This window comes from Zonotrichia albicollis, chromosome 10 (assembly GCF_047830755.1).
Source record: "Zonotrichia albicollis isolate bZonAlb1 chromosome 10, bZonAlb1.hap1, whole genome shotgun sequence".
Taxonomy (NCBI): domain Eukaryota; kingdom Metazoa; phylum Chordata; class Aves; order Passeriformes; family Passerellidae; genus Zonotrichia; species Zonotrichia albicollis.
Window position 1 is genome coordinate 13498411 of NC_133828.1, and position 13870 is coordinate 13512280.

Sequence of the window (13870 nt, forward strand, 5' to 3'; positions counted from 1 at the left end):
ATACCAATTTACATCAAAGATCAGAAAGGTTATCTGATTGAGTCATTAACACTTCCTCATTTAACATTTTTAAGCATATGGCTTCAGAGAGTAGGTTACATTAGATATCAGGGGAAAATCCTTTATACTGGGGAGAGTGAGGCACTGGAAAAGGTTTCCCAGAGAAGCTGTGGCTGCCCCATCCCTGGAAGGGTTCAAGGCCAGACTGGACAGGCTTGGAGCAACCTGGGATAGTGGAAGGGAGTGGGATGAGTCCAAACCATTCTGTGATTCATTCTATGATTCTGAACACACAGATCATTCATTTGTGCGTGGCAAAGGACATAACCTCAAAGGACACTGGATATCTGGGTGTATAAAAATGATCTCAACAACTGATGTGTTGAAGGGATGACTGGAATTGTTCCTGCACCATGCTCGGTGTGGGCCAACACAGAAAAATGATGGACAAGCAATGCAATTTCTTTTGCAATGTGGTGCTTAAACAGTCCTGAGGCTTTGATGGATTCCCTCCTTAAGGGGGCATCTCTCAGGGAGCAAGCTGTGAAAACCTGCTGAGGACAGCTTGCCTTGGTGACTGGGTCCACAAGGACACTGTATGTCATGGGAAGACAGAAAGGGATGATGCAGAAAATATATTTTCAAATTAAGAATTGTTACATAGACCTGGAAGGGAATGGCTTTACAGAAGCAGGGGCTGGACAGCAAACAGCCTAAAGGAGACTTTGCTGTGTTTACCCTCCTGCCAGCTTTCATCACAGTGCTGTAATGCAGCCGGTGCTTCCCCATGCCTGGGATGGAGCAGAGGAGGGACACGGGCTGCACACCCAGCAGTGACATTGCCTGGCTGTGACAGGACACAGGCTGCACACCCAGCAGTGACGTTACCTGGCTGTGAAGATCAGCCACGACGATGGCAGGCGAGGAAGGCAGCCCGGGTTTGCCGAGCGGCTCCTGCTGGCCGGCGGCCGGGGGGCTGCTGTGGCTGCAGCCCAGCTGCTGCTGCTGCTGCTGCTGCTGCTGCTGCTGCTGTGCCGGCGGCTCCGCGGGGCAGGTCGGGGGTGCCTCAGGCTGAGCCTCCGTGAACGTCACCGAGCGCTTCTGCTCCGCTGGAGGGTACAAACCCAGGAAACTCGGGGTTAAATTTCGGGAAGAAATACACAAGAGAAGAGGAGAAAGAATCCATGGGGATGATAGGGTTTTGTGGTTCCTTCCATCTTTATATAAGCTGTCTAATCTAAAAGTCTTTTCTCCGGGATTTCCACTACAGCCACAGCAATACTCTGGGATCTCCTGAAGTCTAGCCAGCACACCTATCCTTGTCATGGCTTGATGAGAAAAATACCACCCATAACATCTTTCCATTCCAGAAGAATAAACTGAGTTGAATTCCCATGTAATGCCCTCTAATATAAAAGAAAAGCTGGCTTGCAAAAAGACAGGAGAATTGCCCAAGATTTTGCTGAAAGTCTAAGGAAAAAAAGTACAACAGATAGCCCCTCATTCCTGCAGACTCAGTCCACTAGCCAGGAATAACAGAAGAGCGCTGAGTAAAGACAGCTAAACTAAAAACTTAACAGTAAAATTGATATTCCCATTCCTGCTTTTAATTATTTTTTGCTAACTTTTATGTTTCAAACATCTCCAGCAGTGGTGTTGCCCCAGCACACTCCTGCTGAAACCCAGCAAGTTCACAAGGAACCTTTGCTGTTGAAGATGTTTCCTCCAAAGCTCACTGCTCACTTCAGATGGTACAGAATGCAGCCACCTGCTCAGCTTGGCAGTGCTGACTGCTGGAAACACACAGCACAGACTGGACAGTCCTACATTCATTTCCATGTACAGTCCTTAGAGCTCTGCACTGCTAAGCTTATGATGGGCCATGTCCTTCTTTCTACTACTCTCAATACTTCCAGACTTGCACATCTGGAGGTTTTGGATGAGGCATCCTGACTAGAGGAAACCTATCCCCTAAATTCTCCATAACTCTTGGAAACAAGATCATTCATTGCCCATGTCCTGTTTGACCTTGAAAACCTCTGGAGAAACCATCAAAGTGTTTTGAGGGGGTGGATTTCGAAATAGGGGGTGGATAGGAAAAAGTATAAAGCTGCTGGGACTTCACTTTAATACAACAACCTACAATTCCTTTAAGCTCAAACCACATCATTTTCTGCTTCCCAGTGTGGCTCTGGAAGTGCAGCAGTGCCCTACCACAGGGTTTAGGCTTTGGCTGGATGCTCCGTCTGGTGGTTGAAAGCCGAGCTCCGTGACGGCTCCGAGGCTCCGTCTGAGTCTTCTGACGTGACAGCAGCGGCCGGCGAAGCTGAACATGGGAACACAGAGTTGGCCTGGTGTGTGGGCACATCCTGCACAGCTTCTCCTCTGAGGGGAGAACATCACTCTCTGGACCTCTCATGTCCCCTCACTCTGCCTTTAGAGTGTTTTAAGGTCTCCAGAGCTCACGCATTTCCTTCATGTGGAAGGACATTTCTGGGCTTTGTGCCTTTTCAGTTTCAACACTGAATGCAATGCAGGGCAGGTTGCATGACCATCATTTAATAATAGTAATAAGAAAACAGACTGCAGAGGAAAAGACTGGGGAATTTAAAACAAAGGGCACCTCCTCTCTTAGGGATTTGCCTGCCTTCACACCTACCATTTGTGCGATGGTACCTGCTAAGTCAAGGGACCGCCCTAGTATTGCAAAATTTAGGTAGAGGTGACACATCCCATCCACACCTCATGTCCAAACAGCCCCATACAAGAAAAGCCAAACCAAATCCCAGAGCAGGAGAGGAGGTTTGCTCATTACTGCCCATGTCCTCACCTGCCTCAGGCCTCTCTTCCGCCCCAGGGGCTGCTGCAGGAGGAGGTTCTGCTGTCCTGGCTCGCTCTGCACGCTTGCCACCCTGTCAGAGGGTGACAGCATTAGGCCAAGCACAGAAGCACGCTGCATAACTAGTAGGTGTCCTGGCAATTGGGACTAAAGTAAATAAATAAACAAGAGATCCACCAACCACTAATGGCACAGTCACTTCAAAGAGCAGCACTATCTTTGAAGGATGGGAGGGGACATGTCTGTTGGGTTGTGGCTTCCGGGGCTTGGGAAGGGGTGGGAGGTGGAGTCATGGTATTCAGGACTTGGCCACGCACAGGTAGCATCCAAATACAAATAACTGCAGGTTTCAGTTTTCAGTCATTGATTGATGCATCCCACTGAGCAGCACTCACTTCTCTGCATCCTTTGCCACATCAGTGAAGGCAGGACCATCAGCTTCCTAGCTCAAAAGCCTTCTTGTCTGCTTTTCCTTTATTCAAGGACAATGTTGTAACAGCTATTTTTTTCCTTCCCAAACAACATTCTGTGGCCTCATCACAATTTTGTCATCTGGTTTTAATTTCAATTTAAGTCAACAAGCAAAAAACAAACGCAAAGTGACAAAGGATCCATTCACATAATGGATGCATGAGTTATGTGAACAAGGCCCCCACACTCAACACTTGCAGCCTCAAGTCTTTTTGTGACTAACAAACAAAAGAGACAAGTAAACAAAAATTAGATCAATAGATTGATAGATAGACACAGCTTTTTGATCTGAAAACCTGCAGTAGAAGAAACTTTAGCAATAAAACATACTCAGCTATGTATCATCTCATACTGCCATCCAACTGACCATCCAACCTACTTAATATAAAAATCCCAGCCTCCCCTCATTTTTATCAAAGTACTGTATGCTTCTAAACACTGGACATTTAGCAGTCACAAAACACTTTAGCTGAGACACTTATGACTACATTAGTCACTAAGAATTATGACAGACTGGTTTGAACTCAGGCAGCTGCTTTTTTTAAGCCAGACTGGAATCCACTGAGCAACATGTCCTATCTAAGCAACTTCCAGCTATAGTTGGTACACACAGTGTTCAAGATTCAGTGTTGCATCCATTTTGTCTCTGGCTTGCATTAATCTAAAGGAAAACAACATTATTTTCTCTAGATACTTCCCCTGGATCTGCCTGGAGTTTGTCAGTGCCACTAACATGGTCAGGCTAATCAACTGACCATGCAGGGGTGGAGGCAGAAGACAAACCTGGGGACATTCAGACAAGACATGGAGGATGGCTCAAAAAGCTTTGTCATCTGAGCACCTCATTCTTCACTTTGACAGAAGTCACCAATTGTCCTTAGAAGGTTTGGTGGAACAGAACATGGAAGGTTTCCTGCTCTGCTTTGGGGCTGTTGGGGTTTAGGATTCTTCCTTTTCTCTCTCTCATGGAATTTTTTCCCATCTGTCACTAAGAAACCATAACAACCAATACTCAGGAGAGACAAGAGAAGTTTCCATGGGAAGGGTGCAGGGGTTTCTCTTGGAGAGGCAGAGATACCACAAGAATTTTTTGCCTAAAAGCCCCTTAATTTCAAAGTTTTAATAATTCAGAGGGAGGTGGGTCATATTTTCCATTCCAAGGGAGGCAAACATTTGTCTTTCAAACCAAGATGGGGCAAAGTCTTGTTACCTGATCTGAAAGCCTTATTCTTTCCTCCCTTTCATTTAAACTAAAGCCAGACTTTGCACTCAACCATGTCCATGTGTTCATCACAAGTGCTCCATCACTTCTACAGGGGAGACAGTGAGCAGCTTCGAGGGGAGAGACATCTTGGAACCCTGAAGCTGTTTGTCTTTTGACTGACAGACTACAGCCTGAAAATCCTGGGCATGCCCTCAGCGATCTCACCACAGCTGCTCTGCCTTGGAAAAAGAGGAAAAGCTTCAGCAAGCTCAAAGCCAGAAAACTCTAAGATACATTTGAGTCCTTTTCTTCCTTAGGTATTCCAAATGAAACCACCAGTCCCTGGAACATATATCCCAGCTTTTTCATAGCTGCTTCACATAGCAAGCATCCTAAACACCACACAAACACCTGCCTAGGGATAAGCAGAGCCCTTAGATTACCTCCTATTAGCAGGAATATGTTCTTGACTCAGTGACTGCAGCACATATGACTGCTAAGTCCAAAAGCATCACATCATTCCTTATTAAAGCAGAGACTGCACTTCAATTAGTCTTTATATTTGTGGTCCAGACTACTTGAAATTGCTTGGTGAATTTCCTTAATCTTCTGTTCCTAGGATTACATAAAAACTTACTCTTCTGAATTTCGACAAGTGTTTTACTCTTTTTGCCACTATGTGAGTGAAGTAGGAATTAGCTGGGGAACTTCTTGAAAAAAAATGTCTGCTGGACTAGCTTTGAGAATATTGTTACAATTTCTGATGAAGGAACTCTTAGTGCTGTGAGGAAGGAGATATGCCTGTAGCAGAAAGACTGCATCTATATTCTATACTGTATCTGTATTTACAGCGCTGAAACAAACTCACTTCACATGTGATATGAAACCACTTGAAAAAGGCCTTAGATAACAGGTAAACATGGACTGTGTGAGGGCACAGAGGCTATACACAAGATAAAAAACTATTCCCATGCACTGGAGACAAACAATAGGCAAGCAGAAAAAAGCTGCACTTTGTGTCTTCCTGCTGGAGTCTGGGATTTTCAGCCTGGCTTATAACATAAGTGAAATGAGTGAAGTGAGCTGGTGGATGTTTGCTTCCAGTACTGAATCATTACACAAATTGGAATAATCTGGGATGCTCTCACAAGCTAAAATTGCAGATACCTCTCGCAGGGAAATGGTGGCCCTGAGAGCAGCAGAGCTGTTTTGCAGAGCTGCCTGTGCACAACACATCCTGCTGTGGCTTTTTGCTCTCTGTACCCACTTTTTGAAGAAGGAAAGAGAGAGAGAGAATGCTAAACACCACAAATTTCAGACGAGTGACTGAATTTTCAGCTTTCTCTTCATGAGGGTTTCTTTTCACATCAAAGAACAGAACTACCCATCTTGTTTCTGTGAGAAGGAGCATGGCAGCAGAGGGTTGGCTCTGTGCAGCCTGTCCTCCCTCCTTTTCTGTCTCTCCTTGTTTACCAGACCTGACCAGGAATACACTGTTTATCTGACAGCCCGTGGGACCCAACGAAGGAACAAAACTTCAACCAAATCCAGTCCCTTTTCAGCTGACTGTATATTTCCCCCCACTATGCCAATGTGATCTATAAGAACAGTTTTTAAAGGACATAAGCCAGATTCATTTGGGAATAAGAAACAAGATTTTTTTTTTCCTGCCCAACACAAAGATGCTCTGTCATTCTCTGAGTATCTCTGTCAGGGGTTTATTTGCACACCAATGTTACTCCCATTACACAGGGCACAGGTGAGCCAAAGATCAAACTAGCCCAAGTTTATGGATGCATCCTGCCAGCCCTACAAGGAGTGACACACAGTGGGGGCCAAAACGAACTTGGTCAGGCTGGCAAGTAAAAGAAGTGATGCTCAGGAATTAAAAGAAAACATAACCATGCAGGCAAAAAAAAGCCCCCACCCAACAAACAACCAATAAGAAACCAAACCAAACAAAAACAAACAAACAAAACAAAACAAAGGAAGCAACGAGTTTCAATGTCTATTAAAGAGATGTACATGCTTGCCACACCATCATGGTAGAGCACACACTCTTTGTGTCCCTAGACATATGAATGAGAGGGTTGGTGGACAAAGGCAGTGGAGAATGGGTTAAATATGTTGTATTTCCAGACACATCCCAGCCCAGTTAGCATTAAATGTGCTGCTGAAACTGCCCTGGCAATGTGGATTCAATCTGATTTTTCCTGTTAGGAGCCATTGAGTTACGATAGGCACAAACATTAGAGAGAAATGCGTTTGTGCAACAGATTTCCCTTACAGTGGCTTCACCTTCTTCCCTTCTGATTTGGGGAAATGTCCTGTCCTCTCAGATTATAACCACAACACAGATCAGGATGCTCCTCAGCCCTGCATCCCAAGCTGGCTGAGCACTTCAGTGCTCTCCCCTTCCTGCCTTCCCTGCTTTTCTCCAAGGCTGTGTCTAACTGCTATAGAACAACAGGAAACAGACTTTATTATTTTTGTATTTGTCACTATTTGCTTAATTTATTTAAGGCTCCTACCTTCTATAAGGGTCTAATCCCTAGTAAATATTGTTTATTTCTTTATCTCAGTTATGACTAAACAACTTATGAATTTAGGTGATTCTAAAAAGTTACATCAGAAAAACTCAAGCCTGCTTTATTCAGAACTAATATTCTTGAATGTAAAAACAAATTAAGTCTGCCCTATAATCCCCACAGCAAAATAAGCTTCTGCAACATCTGCTTTATTACTGCTGTTCTTTGGAGGAGGAGTCCAATTTTCACATTTAACAATGCAGTTGGAACATCTTTTCCTCCTCACAGAGATCTAACCTAATCTTGTCAGACATATTTGCAGTGTCTTCATTCCTTCTTTGCAGCATTGGTGCACATCCTTAAGACATTAGTGCATGCTCCTTTAAAGGATAATAAACCTCAGCAGAACTGACTCCCAAGTGCATCTGCTCCCCCATTTGCTTTAGATCTCTGTACCACAGAGCAGGGTGTCCTGGTCCCTAGAGAAAATTTTTGGGACAGGAATTAGTAGGAACCCATTGTGCAGCTGATTACATTTCAGGGTTCAGAATAAATTACTGTGTTTGAACACATTTGTTGACTTAGGTGTCTCATAATGCTCAGCCTCACCACTGCAATTAGGAGTGGCTGCCCCCTACTTACCAAGATCAAAACATTTCAAAACCAACACTGATGTAACCAAGTGTCAGGTCATTATGGCCTTAGCTCAGGTACAGACTTTATCCTCTTTAAAAACTGCAGTGAGATTTTAGTGCTGCTAAAGGCACAACACAGAAGTTCCTTGAATGATTTCTCTCCACCTCCTTAGCTCAGATGGCCATGCAGTCCATCCCACTTTGTCAAAAACAAAGTAACAGCACTCCTGCCTCTGCCAAGAAGCTGATGTATTTTCCTCACCCATCCCAGAGCAGTCTGCCAGAGCAGGGCTCACTCACACAAAGGACACCACGTTGCATGGAATGAGCTCATTGTGGTGACAGCACTGGTGATAAACTCTCCTTTGGTCAGCTCAGGAGAGTGAGCAAACAAACACAGCAGCCTGTCCCCATCCCAAAAAGCCACTATCAACATGGGAACCCAAGCTAATGGGACAGAAACCATTCACACAAACGCCTCTCAACATATCCCCAGCTTCCAGTGGTGCAGGAATGAAACAGCAAGTTTCCCTCTGTGTCACCAGTGTACGGGGCCATGTTCTCCTGGGAGGGAACAGAGGTGCTCTTGGGACTACAGCAGCTCTCCAGCCTCAAGAGGATGGGTTGAGAGGCAGGGAGAATGATTTACATGACAGATCTGGGTGTTAAAGGTGCAGCCTTCCCTTCTAAGCTCACTCCTGGCCCATTTGTGTAATGAGGAACAGCTAGACCTGAACTCCAGCACTAACAGAGCCATTTCAGATATGTATTTATGGTGTCCACCTGCAAGATTTCTAAGGTGTCATTTGAGAATTGAAAATGCTTTGCAAAATTAATGAGAATTATTGTAAAGCACCCACAAAACACTATATTCCACAGGACTTACCATAATTAGTTTTATCAGTGAATGGTAAAAAAACTCAGATCGATATGAAGTCTTTTGTGGTGACAGCATTGTGAGATGAATGAAAAAACAGATGTCTCCATTTTACATAAGCCTTCAGACTAATGCTTCTCACAGGACACAGCTAATGCCTCGTGGATCATCTTTCTCGTGCCCTCCAAGCAATTGTTAAACAAGGGGAAAACCCCAAGGCCAGCCTGCTGCTTCATTCACTACAGCTTTTTCCTTACCTTTCTCAAAGTTATTGGCAATCAAAGCTGAAAACTGAAGGTGGGCTGCTACACCTTTGACTTGCAGGCCTGAATATTGATGAGCCACAAGAGACAGAGATGGAGAGAGTGACAAAAGGTGAGGGGGAAGAGACAGAAGGTTGGGAACAGCTCGTTTCCCAGCACACACACTGACACACAGGTAGTGTTCACACTGTACCTAGAGAGGCTGCCCTCAGTGGCCAGGCTCGGGGAGTCATCGAGGACATTAGGTTCACTGCAGGAAGGGGCAGGGAGATTAAGAATTTAGGGAAAGAAAATGCAAAAAGCATGCGCTTGTCTCTGTTTTCAAGGGAAATAAAAAATATCAAAGGAATAAAAAAAGGTAAAAAGAGGAGGGTAACATTCATTGGTCTCACACGCTCAACGGCACAAATATGACTCAGAGGAGCTGAAAGAACATCTGGTAACAGCAGCAGTCTGTAGAGAGAGTTCACACTGCATGAAGCCTTCCACATCTCTGCTGAGATCTGGGGAGCTGAGAAGCTCAACAGGATGTGTTTCTAAAGGAAATAAGGCAGGGAACTGCTTTCAAAGCTATTTTCCTGCAGCATTTTGGTTTATTCCAGTTCTGTTTACTTTCAGCTTCAGAGAAAGCTTTTTTCCCTTCGCTATGAGCCACAACTTCCTTGAGGGAGGGCTGATCTATCTCCCATGAGCTATAGACCACTCTCCTGTTGGTGCAACTCTAAGGACAAAAATCTGGGAAACAAGGTCTCACAGTGCAATGAAACTGTAAATAAACAGCTGGCAAGGGTCTTGGCAAAGGGGCACAATTCCAATGCAGCCTGGAGGCAGGAGCAGCCTGCTCAGGCCATAGGAAAAACATGAAAGAAAGAGAAAGAAAGAAAGAAGGAAGGAAGGAAAGTAGTCTGCTGGGTTACCAGCAGGAAAGCAGTAATAATATTACTTAGCATTAATTAGCTTACGTTTGTGAGGCAGTCTGAAAGCCCAGAGACCATCCATAACTCAAAGGGCAGGATGCTGAGGACTATGATTATGCTTGCTGAGCTGGTCCTTCCCCTACCCAGATGAAAAGTGATTCTCCTGCTATATCATACACTTAAAAAGTAGAGACTGAAGCTCTGTGTTAATTAAAGACTTTTTTTCTCAGCACCACCATGATTTGGGATAGCACAAAGCTCTCAGTCAGCTGTGACTCTTATGAAGTTTATGCATTGAAGATGGCAGTGAAAGATTGAGGAAAATGCAGTCTTGCATATTAATTTTTCAAGGAACAAAGGGACTGAATCAACTGTGTTCAAGAGTCAAAGGAGTTCCTGTAAGTCCTTCTGTGAAAACTCCCAGATAAAATCTGTGTAATTTCTCCCCTGTAAATCACTTCTCCTATCTCTGCTGGTAGGTACCACAACTGTTAATTTTCCTTCATCTATCAAGGTTATTTCTTTAACTCCGAGCAAGAATGGGGAGGGAACAATGTTGTTTGATTTTCCAGGGGTTGTGAAGACATAATGTAGAATATATTTTTTAAAGGTTCAAAGAAAATAGCATAAATTAATACATCCGTTGTTAGATATCCTTGGATAACTATGTCACAGACAAATAAAACCATAAACATTGCTTATTTGGAAAAAAAACCATGTTTAAATGCAAAACCTCTCTCCACATTGTCCAAAGATGAAATTTCCCCACAGGCTCCTTCTCACTATTCCGTGTCAGCCAGCAATAAGGCAAAGTTATTTGTATCAACAAGTGTTTCAGGTTTAAAACAGTATTAAATCCCATCTTTGAACATAGCATTTAGTTTCTGTGATGAGCTAGTTACTGTTCTTAGGAAGGACAAAGAACACATGGAAGAAAACAAATCAAGCTGCCTCTGTCCCTCTTTCCCAGCTTCTCAAGATTCCTTCCTACACAAACTGGGTATGGCCCCAGTTCAATGAATACCCCAAAAACCACATTTCCTTTTGCAATTCAGTGGCAGCAGAGAGAAATAATAATGTAGAGTGTTAATGAAGCTGTTTAAGAGGAAGGTTGCTGGGGATGACAGATTGTTCTTATGGACCCTACACAACACAGATCACCCTGGAAAATCATTATTTCCAACCCTGCACCCTTGGTCCAACACTATTCCAGGATGAATAAATTCAGCATCACTATGCTGGCACAAATTCCACCACCCCACCTCTCTGATGTACCTGGGCCATTTCTGCTCTGGTTATTAAAATGGGGAAGGTGAAAAGCCCATGTTTTTACCTTTGGCTGGGTAACATGCCCACCTCAGCCTGAGGTGCAGACATGCTGGAGAGATGGCTGGAGAACCGCCTCCTCCCAATGGCACCCATAAGGTATGTTTCCTGTTCACTTACCACACTGGGCATGCTCAGGGAGTCATCTAGAAAGAGAGAAAAAACAGGAAAGGAGAGGAAACAACCACCCCCAAACCCCACCTGCATCCCAACACTTGTCAAGAGATAACAGGATGCCAAAGGAGTACCCAGCATTCACTTACCAAGAGCTCAAGCCTGCAAATTGGAATATTCTGTTAGATTTACAGCCACTGTGCAGAAAGACATACTCATAAACCTCTGCAGGATGAGGAACCTGACAAATACAGGGCAGGGTTTGTGTATTCTTTAAATGGCTCTCAGGAAAACATGTTTGCAGAATTCAGCTTCCACTAGGGATTAATTCCTGTGATTAATAAATTGCTTGTTAACACACAGTGTTTCCAGTACTAAGGTTATAACTGGACATTCTCCTGCTGTCAAATAAACTGCTGCTATGATCTAGCAAAGCACTATGACAAAAAAGCCAAAATACCTGACAGCAAAATGCAGAACTGACACCCTTCAACACCCTTCAGGGCATGCATTTTAAAATGCAACCAAAAATTTGGATAAATTGACTCAAATAGATGATACTGCAAGAGAACTATGCAGACAGCTGGACTGCAATCAGGACTGCTTAAAACTTTCAGTACTATTTCAATTTTTATAAGTATCCAGAAAGAAATTACTTTATTGTGGTTTTTGCCACAGCAACCTGTTAATTACAAGTAAAGAAAACAAAGGGGTGGATTTGTGTAATTTTCTCACCTCTTTTTGACATTTTTTTCCATTCTGATGTACTGAAATATTTTACAGCAGTATTTATCCATGGCAAGGCTGAGAGAATAATGCCACAGTTCAGACAGGAAGATGGCACTTACCGTTCCACAGGGTGGCTCAGAATTCATCTGAGGCTGAAACCACATTTTGCCACAGCGAGTAAATATCTGAACCATGTATAAGCATGTATAAGCTCTGGGTGGATTGTACAAAGTCTGGTGGTGATCCCACTTAGTGGTGAAATGGTGGTGAATTAGTTTAGTGGTGAAATAAAGTTGGGCTGAACCTGCAGAGAGTTTCAGGCTAACTGCTCTTTCCCAAAAGGCAATTCCACTGTAACTGCATGGGCCTTTCTTTTGAGCCCCCCATTTTCATTCCTTCTGTTTGATGCTTTTGGGGATGCTGCTGGAACAGGATCCCAATACAGAGCCACAGCCCCTGCCCACTGTCACAATAGCCAGAGGCCTGGATGCCCAATGCCTTATCAGCACTGGCAATTGCACATCAGGCACTAAAAACCTCCGTGTGCCCACCCCTTTCCCCTGCCACGACTCAGAAGGCAATGAAGAGGTATTTTACAGCCCAAACTTCAACACCATGTACCACCTGCTCAACCTCCTGCTCCTGTGGCCCTTTTATTCGCACTGGGACACGGGGGCAACTGTGCTCCCCTCCCAGACGGCCTCTGGGCATGAAGAAAACATCCTCAGTGCTGGGGGCGTGGTGTGTGGCCACGTACTTTCTTCATCCTCCTCGTCGGTGCGGCTGAGCGTGTCCTGCGACGCCTGCTGGGAGGGCTCGCTCTCCTGCTCCCACACCGTGCCCGTGCCCGTGTTGGAGCGGGACATGGTGGCCAGGCTCAGGCGGTAGGCAGACGTGGAGGTGCCCACTGTGCTGACAGATGTCTTCCCTTGGTAAGCTGCGCAAAAGGGGGAAAACCAAACCCAAGTCACTGGTGGCACTGGAGAGCAACAGCAAGCCAAGCGTTCCTGGCGTATGGGGAACCTGGAATAATGGGGCAGGGGGACCTTCACACCCTCTACAAATTCCTGACAGGAAGGTGGAGACACAGGACAAAAGGAAATGTTCTGCAAGGCTGCACTAGGAGAGGCTCAGGCTGGACAGGCAGAATTTCTTTATGGAAAGGGTTGATAAGCATAAGCATAAGAATGGGCTGCCCAGGGCAATGGTGGAGTCCCCACCCCTGGAGGTGCTCAGGAAATGACTGGACTTGGGACTTGGTGCCATGATCTAGTTGACAAGGTGGTGATCAGGCAAAGGTTGAACTTGGAAAAGACTCAGAGATCTTTTTCAACCTTGATGATTCTGTGATGCTGTGACAGGGGTGGCAGAGGTGATAAAGCACTAGCAGCTGCCTTGCTCACCTCACCTTTCCAAAATCTCTGTTTTACTTATGCAGCTTGATTTTCACAACCTGTATTTTACAGATTAGCTTCAACATTTAGAAACAAAGCAAATTATTGCCAAGAAAAAAAAAGACTGAAGCATTTCCTTTTGAATTTGTTTTCCTAAGAACTAAATACATAAACCACTTGCCATGTATGAGCAGTGGCTGCCACCTCGTGGCAACAAGGATGGCTGTCACTGGAGAAAAGTCTCTCCCTGTGCAGGACAGAATTCTGAAGTGCCCCATCAGCTCAGGGATGCTGATCTGGATGTCACAGTAGAGGAAAATCAAAGAGACCAGGAGGAAAGAGGAGGAAGATCTGCTGCTGCTGAACAGCCAGAGCTTTCTGCATAGCCCCTCCACACCACTGTAAGGCCAAAGCTTTGCCTTTACAGTGGTGTGGAGGGACTCACTGCACTGGGGCTGCACAAGCCAGCTGAGCCTGGAATGGGAACTCAGATTTGATGCACAAATAGGTGCATTTCACAACTACCCTGGACTTCTGTTGGCTGTTCAGTGGCCAGGCTGAGCATAAGCTCCA

At 44.8% G+C, this 13870-nt stretch overlaps 1 protein-coding gene across 15 annotated transcripts in view; it reads right to left on the reverse strand.

Moving 5' to 3' along the window:
* The window catches only part of UNC80 (unc-80 homolog, NALCN channel complex subunit), a 122628-nt gene that overhangs the window by 3320 nt on the left and 105438 nt on the right, over window positions 1-13870 (reverse strand). For 13 of the 15 annotated variants that reach the window (XM_074548050.1, XM_014266942.3, XM_074548053.1 and 10 more), the window contains 6 exons: window positions 12661-12840; window positions 11068-11206; window positions 9011-9067; window positions 2831-2912; window positions 2215-2326; window positions 889-1109 (listed from right to left, as the gene is read on the reverse strand). In XM_074548050.1, the coding sequence (XP_074404151.1) occupies window positions 889-1109; window positions 2215-2326; window positions 2831-2912; window positions 9011-9067; window positions 11068-11206; window positions 12661-12840 (791 nt within the window). The remainder of the gene's footprint in view (window positions 1-888; window positions 1110-2214; window positions 2327-2830; window positions 2913-9010; window positions 9068-11067; window positions 11207-12660; window positions 12841-13870) is intronic. The other 2 variants (XM_074548052.1, XM_026793375.2) reach the window with 1 other exon arrangement.